This window comes from Triplophysa rosa, linkage group LG2, assembly GCF_024868665.1.
Source record: "Triplophysa rosa linkage group LG2, Trosa_1v2, whole genome shotgun sequence".
Taxonomy (NCBI): Eukaryota; Metazoa; Chordata; class Actinopteri; order Cypriniformes; family Nemacheilidae; genus Triplophysa; species Triplophysa rosa.
Window position 1 is genome coordinate 19,827,430 of NC_079891.1, and position 16,876 is coordinate 19,844,305.

The 16,876-nt window shown below is 40.6% G+C and overlaps 1 protein-coding gene across 2 annotated transcripts; it reads left to right on the top strand.

Annotated features, from left to right (window-relative positions):
* Positions 1-218: 218 nt before the first annotated feature.
* Positions 219-16,593, top strand: taf1 (TAF1 RNA polymerase II, TATA box binding protein (TBP)-associated factor). Of its 2 annotated transcripts, XM_057355815.1 has the most exons (41): positions 219-507; positions 1,042-1,156; positions 1,238-1,361; positions 1,488-1,604; positions 1,693-1,818; positions 1,961-2,199; positions 2,326-2,547; positions 2,637-2,921; positions 3,108-3,294; positions 3,470-3,577; positions 3,691-3,858; positions 4,145-4,272; positions 4,373-4,480; positions 4,580-4,753; positions 4,872-5,045; positions 5,611-5,715; positions 5,841-6,041; positions 6,187-6,328; positions 6,835-6,965; positions 7,056-7,136; positions 7,406-7,555; positions 7,669-7,788; positions 7,872-8,047; positions 8,134-8,360; positions 8,443-8,647; positions 8,719-8,884; positions 9,006-9,217; positions 11,042-11,150; positions 11,254-11,352; positions 11,434-11,611; positions 11,692-11,759; positions 11,834-11,956; positions 12,073-12,165; positions 13,555-13,639; positions 13,726-13,793; positions 13,884-14,000; positions 14,259-14,363; positions 15,411-15,509; positions 15,588-15,798; positions 15,885-16,035; positions 16,177-16,593. In XM_057355815.1, exons 2-41 carry the CDS (start codon positions 1,043-1,045, stop codon positions 16,406-16,408), a joined length of 5,928 nt encoding a protein of 1,975 aa, XP_057211798.1. In that variant the 5' UTR covers positions 219-507; position 1,042; the 3' UTR covers positions 16,409-16,593. The 2 variants fall into 2 exon arrangements, with proteins under 2 accessions (XP_057211798.1, XP_057211807.1); XM_057355824.1 differs by lacking the exon at positions 14,259-14,363.
* The last annotated feature ends 283 nt before the right edge of the window (positions 16,594-16,876 follow it).

The window sequence follows — 16,876 nt, forward strand, 5'->3', positions numbered from 1 at the left end:
AACTTTACCATGGTATATCCTAACTGAAATAAATTGTATTATAGAACACCACATTGTTCAATTTTAATTCAGCTAATGGAGCAACATTTGATCACCATAGCAAATTATTCTGAACAGAATTTTCTAGTAAATATTAAATGTGTGGTCCACCACTACAACCAGAGAGAACGCTGTCGGTGTGACGCTGCTATTACATCTATACACCTACAGGGGGAGACCTGCAAACCGGAGGTGATCCGCGCACACACACAAACAGAAACACAAACAGCGGCATCTACCCGCGCTTGCAGCAGAAACGATTCATTCATTTGTAAAACATTTTGTCTTATTATAATCCATCTACTAACCAGACTAAAGTTACGTATCGGACTCTTGAACACGTGCATTCGCATGACTGCTATGCGCAAGCATAGCTAACATCTAATCAGTCCGGGTCAGGAAGCCGTTCATTCGGTCAACCGCTCACTCGAGCCCGAGGATCAAAGGCCTTCCAGAGGCTAATAACAGGTACGCGCATTTAAAATTCATAACACTGTCCAAAGTGGGCGTGAGATTAAAAACAGAGAATGATGATGAGGCAGGAGAAAAAAAACGTGTGTGAAGGAAAGTGTAAACAACCCGTTCTCATATAAATTACTGACTACTGAAAGTAAATGATACTTTTTTAGCTTCTACAATTAAATCTGTGTTGCCGTGCTGTATTGTTGCATAGTTGACATTTCTTATCTACTGGATATGTTTGCATTTAGTACGTTTAACATCATTTTACAGTTACTAACTAGCTATTTATTACTTATGTGGTAAAGGTTATTTAAATGTTTGATCATATGAGTTTGCTTTGGTAAAGACTGTGGACTGATACCTTAAAGCACTATTCATAAAATATCTCCCCAAGTTGCTTCCACTGTCATTTACTGAAATAACTAGTTGCTTTGGATAAATGTCTATACTTCTACTGGCATATCTGTGGCAGTATGATATAATATCCTCATATTTTGGTTGCTTCATGGATTTATCTATTTACCCTATTTTCATGATTAGAATGTCAGACTCGGACAGCGATGAGGATCAGGACCGCCCTTTCCACCTGACAGGGTTTCTGTTTGGCAACATCAATGAGAATGGACAGCTGGAGGACGATAGTGTGCTTGACACCGTGAGATAAATTTTAAAAAAAAGTCTGAAGAGGAAAAACAAACCTTATATTGTACATTTAACGGCTTCTTCCCTTTTTCAGGAGTCAAAGAAGCACCTGGCTGGCCTGGGGTCTCTGGGTTTGGGTTCCCTCATAACAGAGATCACAGCCAGTGAGGAGGACACAGCTGACCACGAGGGAGACCAGAGCAACACTGATGCGGAGGGTCTGTTTTAGTGTATTTCGAAAAAATCACTCGTCATACTTTACCAAGTGCTGAAAGTTTAGCTTGAGTTTTTGGATATTTAGAAACCCCGATTTAACTTTATGCACTATTTGTGTTTGTATGCAGGATGGGTAAGGAGCACAGACGATGCCGTCGATTATTCAGATATCAGCGAAGTTGCAGAAGATGAAACCCGCAGATACAGACAGGCCATGGGTAACCTGCAGCCAGTACGGAGAACAGGTAAACAAGCATAAATGTTGCTAAAAACACTGATGTATACACAGACACGCTTAAAACTTTAATGATGTGCGTGTGTTTTTGTGTGCAGATGAAGAGGATGACTATGATGCTGATTGTGAAGATGTTGATGCCAAACTCATGCCACCTCCCCCACCCCCAAGCCAGTCAATTCCTGCCAAGAAAGAGGACACACCTGCTCTGAACAGCAGTGGTGGTAAATAAGACCGTATTGTTTTACTGATGAATCCGTTTATAAATAATAAAAGATTTATTTATGACTATTATGCAGAGTCTAATTTTTTTCTGATTATTGTAACTTTGATTTATTGTCTTTTGTCTACACTTTCTCTGTTCAGTGAGTGATGAGGGTGATGGTATCATCCTGCCTTCTATCATCGCTCCATCATCTGTGGGTGATAAAGTCGACTTCAGCAGCTCATCAGACAGTGAGAGCGAGAGCGATCGACCATCTCAGGGTTCAGGGACAGGAGGACAGAAGTGTCTAACCCTCCCTCTTGCAGGCATCATGCAGAAAGATGCTGCTAAAGCTCTTCCAGGAGTCACACAACTCTTCCCTGAGTTCCGACCTGGCAAGGTGACTGAAATGCACAAAATCTTTCCTGAGTGATATTCAAAACATACTTTATTACATTTCTGAACCCACTGACATTACGCATTTGTTTTATTCTTATGTTTGATTTTATTCTCTCTCATCCCCCAGGTTTTGCGTTTTTTGCGGTTGTTTGGTCCTGGTAAAAACATGCCGTCTGTGTGGCGCAGTGCACGCCGGAAACGCAAACGAAAGCAGAGAGAACCACACTCAGACACAGCCACAGGTGACAACGAATCAAACCCACCCGAAGGAGGTGCTAAGAAAAAATCAGGATGGGACTACGAATATGCACCTCCTCCCCCACCAGAGCAATGTCTTTCTGATGATGAGGTAATTCACTGATCCACAGCAGAAAAAGAATACACTTTTGGATGAAATGAGGGGATAAACATGTGTTGCGTGTGCTTTTTACTCTGTAGATCACCATGATGGCTCCAGTGGAGTCAAAGTTTATGCAGGTGTCTGGTGAAGGTGACAAGGTGTCTGAGGTGAGGCCAAGGGTAGCGGAGTGGCGTTACGGTCCAGCTCAGCTTTGGTATGACATGCTTGGTGTCACAGAGGATGGCGGTGGCTTTCATTATGGATTTAAACTCAAAGATGACCAAAAGCAGGACAGTACTGACGCAGCAGCAAAAATGACAACAAATACACAAGCATCGGAACCAGTCAGTGAACAGGAACCAAATATGGAAACACATACTGAGGTCTGTGAACTCAAGTGCAAGTGCACTAAAAAGATTATTTTTATGTATTATCTTTCACTCTTAGTTCACTCCTGTTGTTAAAATATATAAACATTACAACATTATGCAACCATAAATAATAAGAATTATAATTATATAATTGAGTTCAGATCAAGTCATAGTTAACGTGTTTTTATATGTTTGAAGGAGGATGAGGACTCAAAAGTACAGGATGAGTTGTTTTTAATGGTGACCCAGCTGCAGTGGGAGGATGACATCATCTGGAATGGAGAGGATGTGAAACACAAAGGCACCAAGACCCAACGTGCAAGTCTAGCTGGGTGGCTGCCCACTAGTATGACCCGTAACGCCAATGCATACAATGCTCAGCAGGGTGAGAGAACTCGGCCATAATGCAGTCAAAAACACACGAGTGCACTTAACACATTTATAATTGTGACACAGTGTTAGTCACACTGTTAATCAAACATGTATTTATACACATGTTAATATTCCTGGTGTTTTTCTGGTCTTCGTCTAAATAGAATGTGCGTGTGTGTCTTTTCTAGGTCTAAGTCGCAGTAATTCTCAGTTGGTGCCACCAACCCCTCCCCCTTTAGTAAAAACTCCATCCATAACAGGCTCCAAGAGAGACAAGCATAACCACGATCATCAAAGTACGACCATTATTCACTTTTAGTGAAGAGGTTTAAATCTTTAATATGCATAACTGGAGAGACTCAGTTTAGATTGTGTGTTTATTTGTATGTATTTGTATATTTTCATACAGTTTCTCACGAGGATGACAACCCCTGGTTCTCTATATTTCCGATTGATAATGAGGAGCTTGTGTATGGCCGGTGGGAAGACAACATAATCTGGGATGACCAGAACATGGACCTTCTGCCTTCTCCTCCCATTCTCACCCTTAACCCTAATGATGAAAACATCATACTGGGTATAGTGTTTAAACTTTTATAACTGCTTAAACATTTTTGTTAACTTAATATACAACAATAATTAAGTAATATGTAAGTTGATTTCCTTTATAATTGTAAACATTGTGACTATAAAATATTTTTGCAGATATGTTTGCTGACACTAGTGGCAGAGAAGTTGCACACTTAAGCTTTATTACTGTATTTCTATGATTTATCTTGAAAAGTGTAAACAGAACCCAGAGGTACACCCCATTCCTCCCCCTCAAATGAATCCTAACAACTGTCATTGGTTCATGTTTGTAGAAATCCCTGATGAAAAAGAGCAGCGGTCCTCTAATTCACCCTCCAAAGAAAACAAGAAAGAGACAGCCCTGAAAAAAAGTCGTATTCTGCTTGGAAAGACTGGTGTCATCAAAGATGAACCTCAACAGGTGAGATAAAAAGAGACAGGTGATGGAGAAAAAGCAACAAGCCAGAGATGTGGACAGGAGATGTGAAGTCTACTCTTTTTTTTTTTTCTATCTGCTGTAGAATATGTCCCAGCCAGAGGTTAAAGATCCCTGGAATCTGTCCAATGATGAGTTCTACTACCCCAAACAACAAGGGCTTAGGGGCACCTTTGGAGGAAACATCATCCAGGTTGGGGACACGTACAATGCATATACGCCTGTGTTGTAATAAAACGGAAAAGAGACTATAACTTCTAGCATTTTGTCTAAATTCTTATTTTTCTGTCAGCACTCCATTCCTTCTGTGGAGTTGAGACAGCCATTTTTCCCCACTCACATGGGGCCCATGAAGCTACGTCAATTCCATCGACCGTCCTTGAAGAAGTACTCATTTGGAGCTCTTTCTCAGCCTGGTCCGCACCAAGTCCAGCCCCTACTCAAACACATCAAGAAGAAGGCTAAGGTACACTAATGCCGTCTGTTTACTTGTGAAAAATTGAGTATGTGTAATAATCTACAATAATGTGTTGAACATAACATTCATTCTCATGCTGCATTTGTCTTGTATTTAATTCTCTCAGATGCGAGAGCAGGAGAGGCAGGCATCAGGCGGAGGGGACATGTTCTTCATGCGCACGGCGCAGGATCTGACAGGGAAAGATGGAGACTTGATTTTGGCTGAATATAGTGAGGAAAATCCCCCTCTTCTCATGCAAGTTGGCATGGCGAGCAAGATCAAAAACTACTATAAAAGAGTAAGTTGCAAGTTGCACACATATCAGTCCTGAGCTGTTGAAGGGAAAGTTCACACAGAAATAAAAATTCTGTCATCATTTACTCACCCTCGAGTTGTCCCAATTCTGTATAAATTTCGATGTTCTGATGAACACAGAGAACTATATTTGGAAGAATGTTTGTAATCAAACAGTTCTTGGCCACCATTGACTACTATAGAAGAAAAAATGACAATGGTAGTCAAAAGTCCCCCAGAGCTGTTTGCTTTGCTACATTCTTCAAAATATCTTCTTTTGTGTTCAGCAGAACAAAGAAATTTACAAAGAAACTTTCTCTTCTATGGTAGTCAATGGGGTCCAAGAACTGTTTGGTTGCAAGCATTCTTCCAAATCTCTCTCTCTGTGTTCATCAGAACAAAGAAATTTATACAGATTTGGAACAACTCGAGCGTGAGTAAATGATGACATCATTTTCATTGTTGGTTGAACTGTTCCTTTAAAGCCAGTAAGGTGTAATACATTGAAGATTTAGACAGTATTTGGTTTTAATTCTGTGGAGAACTGTTCAAATTTTTTTTATCTGTAGAAACCAGGTAAAGACCCAGGAGCACCTGACTGTAAATATGGAGAGACAGTTTACTGTCACACATCACCATTTCTCGGATCTTTGCACCCTGGGCAACTACTGCAGGTAATGCACATTTTCACACTACATCTGCCACAACAAACTCTACATCATATCAAGTCGTTAAATTTGGATTAATTCAGATTAATTTATTAATAATAAATGTTGCATTTTTTTTGTTTGTGTCACAGGCTTTTGAAAATAACTTGTTCAGAGCTCCCGTCTACCTACATAAGATGCCTGAGACGGATTTCCTGATTATTCGACTGCGACAGGGCTATTTCATCCGAGAGCTTGTGGATATATTTGTTGTGGGACAGGAGTGTCCTCTTATTGAGGTGCCAGGGCCCAACTCTAAACGGGCCAACACCCACATCCGAGACTTTCTCCAGGTAATGCTAGCAGCCACCCCTTCCTTCCTGTATTACTTTGATTTTTAAGAGGAATTATCGGTTTGTAGAAGGGTTTAAGGCTGGATGGAGGAATTATAAGAAAGGGCAAGACCCCGGTGTTCTCTCATTTTCTTACCTTCTGTAGGTGTTCATCTATCGTCTGTTCTGGAAGAGTAAAGATCGTCCTCGTCGCATTCGTATGGAGGACATAAAGAAGGCGTTTCCCTCTCACTCTGAGAGCAGCATCCGCAAACGCTTGAAACTCTGTGCTGACTTTAAACGCACAGGTGAAATTGCACACATCATCTTAAGTCCTAAAAGCCTTTAAAAAATCTTAAGTCGTGAAAACAACATTTGTTTTCATGGATTGTGAAGTGTACACTGAAGGAGAGAACAGAAGAACCCAGAGAAATTGTTTGCAGACCATCTGTGTGTGTTTTGTCAGACAGGGGAGGTGGCAGATGCAGAAAGGCCAGGTTCTTGTAAAGGAGAGGTAGAGCAGGAACAGGAAGTTGTGTTACAGGAGTACCACCAAACGCATCATTGTGCCATACATGACATTGCAAAAAAGAAAGAAAAAGTTATTTTATCTCTGCACATAATCTATAAATCTATGCATAAACAGTTAAAGGAATAGTTCGCACAGAAATAAAAATTGTGTTGTTTACAATCCAAGAAGAACATGTTATATTTTCCTTACCATGATTAAACCATAATTTCTAGAAATCCAGTCACATTACTAAGCTCTCTGAGTATTCTTCAAGTTGTGTAATACTCATGATTGTTCTTACAGGCATGGACTCTAATTGGTGGGTGTTGAAGCCTGATTTTCGGCTTCCGACCGAAGAGGAGATCAGAGCAATGGTCTCGCCAGAGCTGTGCTGTGCCTACTACAGTATGCTGGTGGCAGAACAGAGACTAAAGGTTAACAAAGATGCATGCATGCACACATTATTCTTATCCTTTTTATAGTGTTTGCCGTTTACTCACAGATGCATTATGGCTTTCTCGCAGGATGCTGGGTACGGTGAGAAGTCCTTCTTTGCACCCGATGAGGAAAATGAGGAAGAATTCCAGTTGAAGATTGATGATGAGGTCAGAGTTTAACATCGAGTACATTTTAATATTGCTTCCAGGGGCATCATGCATATTGTATTGTGTGAGACTAACACTCATGATCCTATAACAATCCCGAAATAAACTTATGTGTGTACAGTAATTATTACGCTTTTGGCTATTTGCATTAGATGTTAAACTTAAAAAACATTTGTATACTCAATAGCTGTGGTGCTTTCAAGATGTAGAAAGTCTGCTTCCATTGTTCACTTATGTTGATGTTTGTTTGTGGTCTTCTGTATGTTCAGGTTCGCACCGCCCCTTGGAACACAACACGTGCGTTCATTGCAGCAATGAAGGGGAAGTGTCTACTGGAGGTCACGGGGGTCGCTGACCCCACCGGCTGTGGAGAAGGATTCTCTTATGTTAAAGTCCCTAATAAACCAACACAACAGAAGGTACGTACCTCACGACCATTCAGCAGAGCTCCTGCCTATTAAACAGCTTGCTAACAAATATAAATATTTTACCACTCATACGTTTGTCACACGCTTTTTAAAAAATTTCTTAGGATGATCGAGAGCCCCAACCAGTAAAGAAGACTGTAACAGGGACTGACGCTGATCTGAGACGACTGTCCCTCAAAAATGCCAAACAGTTGCTCCGAAAGTTTGGGGTTCCTGAGGAAGAGGTGTGACACTGGCCATTTCACAACCAAATAAACAAAATTGGCTGTTTAGAACGTTTTGTTCTAACATGAATGCTTGTACTTAGATAAAGAAACTTTCTCGTTGGGAAGTCATAGACGTGGTGAGGACCATGTCTACCGAACAGGCTCGTTCAGGGGAGGGGCCTATGAGCAAATTTGCTCGTGGGTCTCGGTTCTCTGTAGCAGAGCATCAAGAACGTTACAAAGAGGAGTGCCAGAGGATCTTTGACCTGCAGAACAAGTGAGAACGTCTGAGAACATAGCGGGGTTCTGCAACATCCCACCAATTTAGTTTTGATCTCAGTTGACACAGTGTATGTGTTGTAGGGTGTTGGAGTCCACCGAGGTTTTGTCCACGGACACAGACAGCAGCTCAGCAGAGGACAGTGATTTTGAAGAGATGGGCAAGAACATTGAGAATATGCTGCAGAATAAGAAGACCAGCTCTCAGCTGAGCAGAGAGAGAGAGGAACAGGAGAGAAAAGAACTGCAGCGGATGCTGATGGGAGAAGATAGCGAAAAAGAGAAGGGCCGCAAGGAACGACGCAAAGGCTGTACGTTTGTGTGTGTGTGAGAGACTATCTATCGCTAGAGCTATAACTTTGTCTAATATCTCTGTGTGTTTGTGTGTTGTAGCGAGTGCCCTCTCCACAAGCTCTCACAAAGATGACGATGCATCCTCTGTCACCAGCTTGAACTCTGCAACAGGACGAAGGTTGAAGATTTATCGCACGTTTTGCGACGAGGACGGCAAGGAGTATGTGCGTTGCGAGACTGTACGCAAACCTGCCGTCATCGACGCTTACTTACGCATCCGCAACACGAAAGATGAAGACTTCATGTAAGTGTCTGTTTTTGTAGTGGGTGCATCAGCAAAATGGTGTTTTCATTGTGTTTTTGTCGCATATGCAGCCGTAAGTTTGCGTTGTTCGACGAGCAGCACAGAGAGGAGATGAGAAAAGAACGAAGAAGAATTCAGGAGCAACTGCGACGGCTTAAACGAAACCAAGAGAAAGATAGATTTAAAGGTCCACCTGAGAAAAAGACCAAGAAGGCCAAAGAACGACCAGATCTGAAGGTACAAAAGCATGATCTGAACTTCATCACTGATGTTCACGCTTGCTTTGATTGAAACAGAATATTTCCGATATTTGCCTACGCATAGTAATTCCAAGATTTAATACTTTTTTCATCCCCAGCTGAAATGTGGAGCGTGTGGTGCGATTGGCCACATGAGAACCAATAAGTTTTGCCCGTTGTACTACCAAACCAATGCCCCACCCTCTAACCCTGTGGCTATGACAGAGGAGCAGGAAGAGGAACTGGAGAAGACTGTGATCCACAACGACAATGAAGAGCTTATTAAAGTAGAAGGAACTAAGATTGTGCTTGGAAAGCAGCTCATTGAAAGGTAATGCACACATAGTATGTCTATGGGCTTGTTTCTAAACTACAATCTTGGTTATTTATTAAAAATTGGGTAAAACTGTAATTTATTACAAAGTTGTTATAGTTTAGTAAAACTAAAACCAATAAACTGAAATGGTTTCAAAACCATTTCTGTTTATTGAAATCAAAAATAAATTCAAGAAAATATTGGCCTAAATATTGTTTGAAAACTTAAACTAAGCAAACTTCGAAATGCATCAGCAATAAACTGAAACAAGTTAAAGTTGAGGCACTAAAATTATTAACTGAGAATAAATAAAAAATAAAATACAGCAACGTAAAAAAATCAATAAGTAAAAAAGTAAAGGAAAAAAATTACTATAAGATATTACAGTATTCATAAAGCTAAAATAAAACTGAAAACAAAACTATTGATTTTAATATTTCTTGCCTTCACTATTTTTTTTTAAGCACAAATTCATGACTATTTATAAAGTCCGCAAACGGCAACTCTTTGAAATATTAGTACAAAATAAAATATTGAGTAGAAAAAGAGTAAAAAGTAAAAATAAAGTAAATAATAAAAGAAAAAAACAGGCCTAGGACAAGTCATAAACAACTTTGTGAAAAGCAAGGCAAACAAAATAAATAATAAATAGCAAAAACACTTAACACTTTTTGGCATAAAAATAAACTGAAAAATATTATTGAAGTGGGAAATTAACGAAAACGAACGAACGAATAAACGCAGCAAACGCCAAACCTTAGAATGAAAAAACAACAGGCTACAAACAAATACGCTTTTGTACAAAACAAGGCAAACAAATAAAAAGCCTAAAAGTTCTTTGCTTAAATGGTTTAGAACAAATATATTTTAAACAAAACTTGGAGCAAATCATTTAAACAAAACGAATACAAATCAAATGGAAACATTCAAGAAAAATATCAGCGCAAACTGCCATATAAAGCCGACGGATGAGTCTTGACCTGAAACAACGAATAGAAAAATCAGTCTGAAGTTTCCAAACAGAATAAAAACAACCTCTATATTAAAATCGAATAAATAAAAATAAAAAACAGATAGCAAACAGAAACACTACAAAAAGGGGAAATTAAGCTAACTTGCGTCACTGTTTTTCCATCCGATATTTTTTTTTTATATTATGCGACAGGAACACCAGCTTGTCCACATTGTTGGAGAAGTGAGCTTCTTGACTTGTTCACAATGAAGCCGGCCTTCGAATAGATGCGCTCTGATGGTGTGGATGTGGAGGGGATACAGTGCATGCGTTTAGTTGCTTTAGCGAGCTTTGGATATCGTTCATTTTTTTGCAACCATGTCAACGGTCCCGAATCAACCTGCATGCTCCTCATAAATGGTCATCAGCATGGATATCTCGGCCTGAGTTTTCTTTTTTGGTGCGAGCTCATCCTCCTCTGTAGTACTAATGCTGTCATGATCCCTTTATTGCGCAGCTTCTGTAGATAAACTTTCTGCCATATCTGACACTGTGGAGTATGCATCTTCTCGTTTGTCAGTGTCAAGGAATGACAAGCTCTTAAAACGTGGGTCTAAGACAGCATCTTGTGTATAAATGTTGGTCGCGAGATTTCCCGTCAATTCCCAGCTCTTGTCAATTTCTTCTGCCAGTCGTATCTTCAGTGCTTTTGTGGTCAGGCTGTCATCATCGCGCAGCACCAAATGGCGTCTCTTCATATTTATTAACATAGGCAGTGTTCGCGTTGATCTCGCGTTGCTTGCTTTGATGTCATACACTGACCAAGCTGCGCAGCAAGCAATTGTGACTTTGTTATGAATGTTAATCTGTGTATTTTTGTTATTTAGTGCTGATGAAGTACGGAGAAAATCTCTGGTTCTGAAGTTCCCCAAGCAGCAGCTTCCTCCCAAAAAGAAAAGACGTGTGGGAACAACCGTGCACTGTGACTACCTGAACGTAAGAGCGCATTTGAATGTGTGTTTCTTACTGCAGTTCTTCACAGGTCTCTGTAAACCTTGTTAAACTGATTGCAACGTGATCATTCATTATGCTTTCTCAGCGTCCTCATAAGTCCATCCACCGCAGAAGGACAGACCCCATGGTCACGCTCTCCTCTGTCCTGGAAAGCATCATCAATGACATGAGAGATCTTCTTAATGTAAGATGCGTTCGCTCACTCTCACACATTCGCAGACATGAACACGGACACTAACAATCACTGATGATTGTGTTTGCGCAGACTTACCCGTTTCACACTCCTGTGAACGGCAAGGTGGTTAAGGATTATTACAAGATCGTCACGCGGCCCATGGACCTGCAGACGTTACGTGAAAATGTTCGCAAGCGCATGTACCCGTCACGAGAAGAGTTCAGGGAAAGCGTCGAGCTCATCTTTAAAAACAGTTCGACATACAACGGTACTTTGTACGCATTTAACAGACACTTACACAGTGGCTTACTCATACAAGATGTTCTGATGATCTGTGTGTGTTTTTAGGTGTAAAGCATCCTTTAACCCTTGTCGCTCAGATGATGTTGAATCTCTGTGATGAAAAACTGAAAGAGGTAGATATATATTTGACTAAAAGATTTGTTAAGAGATGAATTCACGGCTAATTGTTGTTTCCCTGTCTTTGCAGAAAGAAGAGCGTTTGGTTCGTTTGGAGAAAGCCATTAATCCTCTTTTGGATGATGACGATCAGGTCGCTTTCTCATTCATTCTCGACAACATTGTTACTCAGAAGATGATGGCTGTCCCTGATGTAAGTGATTCTCAGTTATCTGCCATATATAAGGTTTTTAAAAGTATCATAGGATGATATGGAGGTAGCAGAAATAACGTTTTTTGCTCTTTCTCCATCTCTTCCTGTCTCTGTAGTCCTGGCCCTTCCATCATCCTGTTAATAAGAAGTTTGTTCCGGATTACTATAAGGTCATCATCAACCCTATGGACTTGGACACCCTTCGCAAGGTTAGAAAAGTTTGTCTGTAACATTAAAGGTGTGATGAACTGGGCTTGTTTATTGTTTTATAGTGTTGTATGAGGTCTACTTATGACGTTGGCATGGTTTTTACATTTAAAAACATCAAAATCAATAAGTAATAGGCTATTTTCTACCCGGGTTTTGAGGCCGGCTTCACAAACGATCGGTTTGAATGGGCGTTCCGCCATGAAGACTTGGAAGTAAACGCCCACTGCTATGATTGGATAGCAGTTTGCGTAGTAAACTTAGTTGGAGCTTTGCGTATCGTTTGTATAGCCTATAGTTGTATCGCGTTTAATGATATATGACCGTACCTGTCAGCATCTGAGACCCGTGTTCGATAACCAGAAAAAAGATCACCGCGATCGCAGGTCTCAAATGTCATGAGAGTTTCCATGATAAATAAACAAACGGGAGACTCCCGGTAACTTATGGATATCACCCAGCACCCGAAATAATACCAAAACACTTCAAAACAGCCTCCATTATTCGCAAACGGTGGATAAAACCTTGAAAAATGATATATGATCCCGCCAAATCACAGAGATCCTGATTCGCACGGGCTTAAGATCACAGACAACCTCTACAATTAATACAAATGACTAGAGGTCCCCAGGTAATACTAATCTTGTGCGAATAATGCTCAGGGCACATCAAGCGATCTCTTAACAAAGCAATAGTGAAAAATGTTTTACTCACATAAGATTGCTGCGCCATTCCTATCGGATTCAATATTGACGGCACAGCACTTCTTTTTAATTTTAGTCTCTCCGCAAATCCAGCGTCGACCTGTGCCTTGTTCACGAAGGAATCCTCGGAGAAATTAAATTAACAAACGCTCCATGTTTTTCCCACATGAGCTGGAACATCTTTAAAAATAAACTTCAACCACGCATTCCTAATATCGGAATCCGAAGAAAGGTTATGCAGCGACTGTATTCTTCCACAACCAGGGATGGCACAATATTTAGCTATCTTTAACGGCATGTTTATTGCTTGCTCGCTTTATCTGGTTCCGCGCAACTTGTGTTACTTCAGAATTGTCATGCGCGAAGCAGTGGGCGGGGCTAGAGAAGTAGTCATTGATATTCTTTCTGTGGAGGCGGTGTTCAACCTATCAATGTCGTCATAGATAGGTGCATTCCAGAACCTGGTGTTCGCTGGGCCTGGTGTCAATAACAGATGTACTCTCAGTAACAAGGTCGTTTTCAGTTCTGACACTTACATGATGTTCGCGTGAATACGATTCCCTCTTATATAACAAAAGCTCGGGTTAAAATTGTGGTTTTAATTCATGGCACCTTTAAGAACCTTCAAAGAAGAATGAAGGGGAATGAAGAATATCTAACTGATTGTGTCTGTGTGTGTGTGTGTAGAACATCTCAAAGCACAAGTATCAGAACCGAGAAGTGTTTCTCTTTGACGTCAGCCTCATTCACGCCAACAGTGTCAGTTACAATGGTGAGAAATGCATATAAAGTTAAACAATTGTTTAGATTCATGCATTCACTTTCCATGGATTCATTTTGTGTTGTTTTGACCTTCAGGTCCTGACAGCCCGTATACCAAAACAGCTCTGGAAATCGTGAACGTCTGCAAGCAAACATTAGCAGAGGTGTGTGTGAGACAGAGAGTCCTTCGCTGTCCATTGTGTGCGTTTGGGTTTTTTATTAATGTGTGTGTCTGTTTGCTTTTCTTGTGTTAGTATGATGAACACCTAACTCAACTAGAGAAGGACATCTCTACTGCTAAGGAAGCCGCTCTGGACGCTGCAGATCTTGAGAGCTTAGACCCCTTGACCCCTGGACCGTACACACCACAGGTGTGTACTCGTTCTGTGTGCAAGTGTATTTTATAGCGCCTGAAATGAAGTATGTCAGCATATACTCGAGCACAGAGTAGAATGCATGCGTCTCTCTCTCTAGTGCATACTTCTGATGTGTACTGTGTAGCTGCATAACATTTCCTCACTATACATTTCTTTCCCTTCTCCTTTGATTGCTGCCTGTTTGTCTTGCTGTGTCTGGGGCTTGTACATTCTTACTTTCTATCTCTTTCTCTCTCTTCTTGTCTGTCTTAGCCTGATGTGTGTGAGAGCAGTGTGTCTGTGAGTTTGCAGGGCGATTCTAGTCTGTTAGCCAAGGCTACGCTAATCCCTCCCACCCCTGAGAAAAGAGGGGGGCAGGTACTCCTCACTCCCTCTATCTCTTTAATTCTCCATTTCTGTTTGTTTGACTGGCATGACCCCTTAAAATAGGCCTCGTTCATCTCCTTAATGTACGCAGATTTTTTTGTATGCTGCTCACTTGATTTTCTAACATTCAGCTTTCAATGTATGCATTTTAGGACTGGATGCATCTTAGTGGTGTCTCCTAAAGGGATAGTTCACCTTCAAAATGAAAATGCTGTCATTATTTACACACCCTCTTGTCATTTGTATGACTTTCTTTCTTCTGCAGAAGACATTTTGAAAAATGTTGGTAACAGAAAACCGTTAGTCCCCATTGACTTGCATTCGTTTTGTGTCCATACAATAGAAGTGAATGGGGACCAACAGTTTTTGGTTACCCACATTTTCAGAATATCTTATTTTGTGTTTTGCACACAGGTTTAAAATGACAATAGGGTGAGTAAATTATCACAGAATTTTCACTTTGAATGTGAACTATTTCTTAAGTCTGTATTTAATTCAGCATTATGCCTGGAAGTAAGTTTACCCCAAAATAAAAAAATCTGTAATAATTGAATTTACTCACCCTCTTGTCATTTCAAACCTGTTTGACTTTCTTTCTTCCGCAGAACACAAAAGAAGATATTTTGAAGAAAGTTGGTAACCGAACAGAACTGGCCCCCATTCACTTGCATTGGTTTTGTGTCCATACAATAGCTGTGAATGGGAGCCAGTGCTGTTCTGTTACCAGCTTTCTTCAAAATATCTTCTTTTGTGTTCTGCGGAAGAAAGTCAAACAGGTTTGAAATGACAAAAGGGTGAGTAAATGATGACAGAATTTTCATTTTTGGGTGAACAAAAATGCATAACATCTCTTTTTTTCTCTCAGAAGTTTCAGTCATTATATGGCTTTCTTTTGGAATCTGAAAGGAATATATACATATCCAAAGGCCTGAATTTACTTAAATCTGTCATTCACCTTGCATGTTTTAGTCTCTAATATTGTTATCCTTCTTTGTGACACTGCATTGCACAACTTTTTAACAAAATTTGTATATGTAGGGTCGTCATGGCAGAGGCAGATTGGGTGAAGAGGAGTCTGATGTGGACATTGAAGGATTTGAGGAAGATGATGATGGAAAACCTAAAACACCTGCTCCGGTATTAAATACACACAAATCGTCACAAAACTTAGTAACACCACATTGTCAGAGATTTAAGTGTTGTATGTATTTTCAGGCCGAAGAGGGAGATTTTGATGATGAGGATGAAGATGACGACGATGAGCTCCTCATGCGGCCACAGAGACTTATGCATGGGGATGAAGAGGAGGAGGATTATGACGAAGGCTCCAGCCGGCCAGCACAGGCCAGCGTTCTTTACCAGGATCTGCTGATGTCAGATGCAGAAGATGATGCCAGTGAGGAGGAGGGTGACAATCCGTTCTCATGTAAGTTTGTGTGTGATATTCATCATGTCTGAGTGATACTTATCGGCTGTGTATATAACAAGAACTCTCTTTACCCTCTATTGTAGCCATCCAGCTGTCAGAAAGTGGCAGTGACAGTGATGTCGAACTGGGTCATCAGGAGAGCACCAGGATTGGACTAGAACAGGAAGAGAGTATGATGTCATATGAGGGGGCGGGGCCTGATGAAGAGACACACATGGAGGACAGCAACGTCAGGTTAGCTCATGTGCATACAAAAAGCAAAGATTCTTTGAGGTCTGCTAACAACAGGGATCTGGATTATTGACATTAGGTCATTCCATTGAAAATGGTATTAAATTGTCAAATTTATGCTCGCTCATTGTCTGTGTCTTGTAGCTATGGCAGCTATGATGATGGAGACAGTCAGATGCAAAGACAGGCATCCAGCCCCGGAACAGGAGAACGGGATGGAGAAGAAGGGTACGGGATGAGCGAAGAGGAAGAAGAAGAGGACGAGCGGAGGAGAGGGCCTAGTGTGCTCACACAGGCCCAGCTTAGTGATGATGATGAAGACAGCGAGGAATTCCGATCTGTTGGAGGAGACAGCGACATGGATTCAGACAGCTAACACTCATTCCTGTAAATCTGTCCTGTTATTGATGATGATGTTGTACATAATTGTATATTTTTGTACTGTTCTGATGGTTGTTTTTTACATGTTATTTTTATGACGTCTTGAGTCTATGTGATGGACTGGGACAGGTTCTGTGATGAAGAATGTCACAAATAAATGTTTGTTTTTGTGAACCTTAAGCGTTGTGGGGTTTGTCCCTCATAAATTCTAATGTGTCTTTAGTCAAGTGAAGCATTTTTACCCACGTACATTTCAAGTCTATTCAGTTCCTTTCTAAGGCTTGCGATTGAACAGTAATCAACTCAACAGTTATTGATTCTTTGCAGAGGTCTACTGGAGGTTAATGGGGTCATATGGTGCGAATACGTGTTTTTCTGTGTCTTTGGTGTGTTATAAGTTGCCCATGCATGTATTAGACACGTAAAATTGCAAAAATTGTCAGAACAAAAGATGCATTCTATC

Bases quoted from the DNA above. Each gene is read 5' to 3' on its own strand.
- taf1 (XM_057355815.1), top strand. From the start codon at position 1,043: ATGTCAGACTCGGACAGCGATGAGGATCAGGACCGCCCTTTCCACCTG. The intron at 7,789-7,871 runs GTGTGACACTGG...GCTTGTACTTAG, and splicing joins TTGGGGTTCCTGAGGAAGAG to ATAAAGAAACTTTCTCGTTG. The intron at 13,640-13,725 runs GTGAGAAATGCA...TTTGACCTTCAG, and splicing joins CAACAGTGTCAGTTACAATG to GTCCTGACAGCCCGTATACC.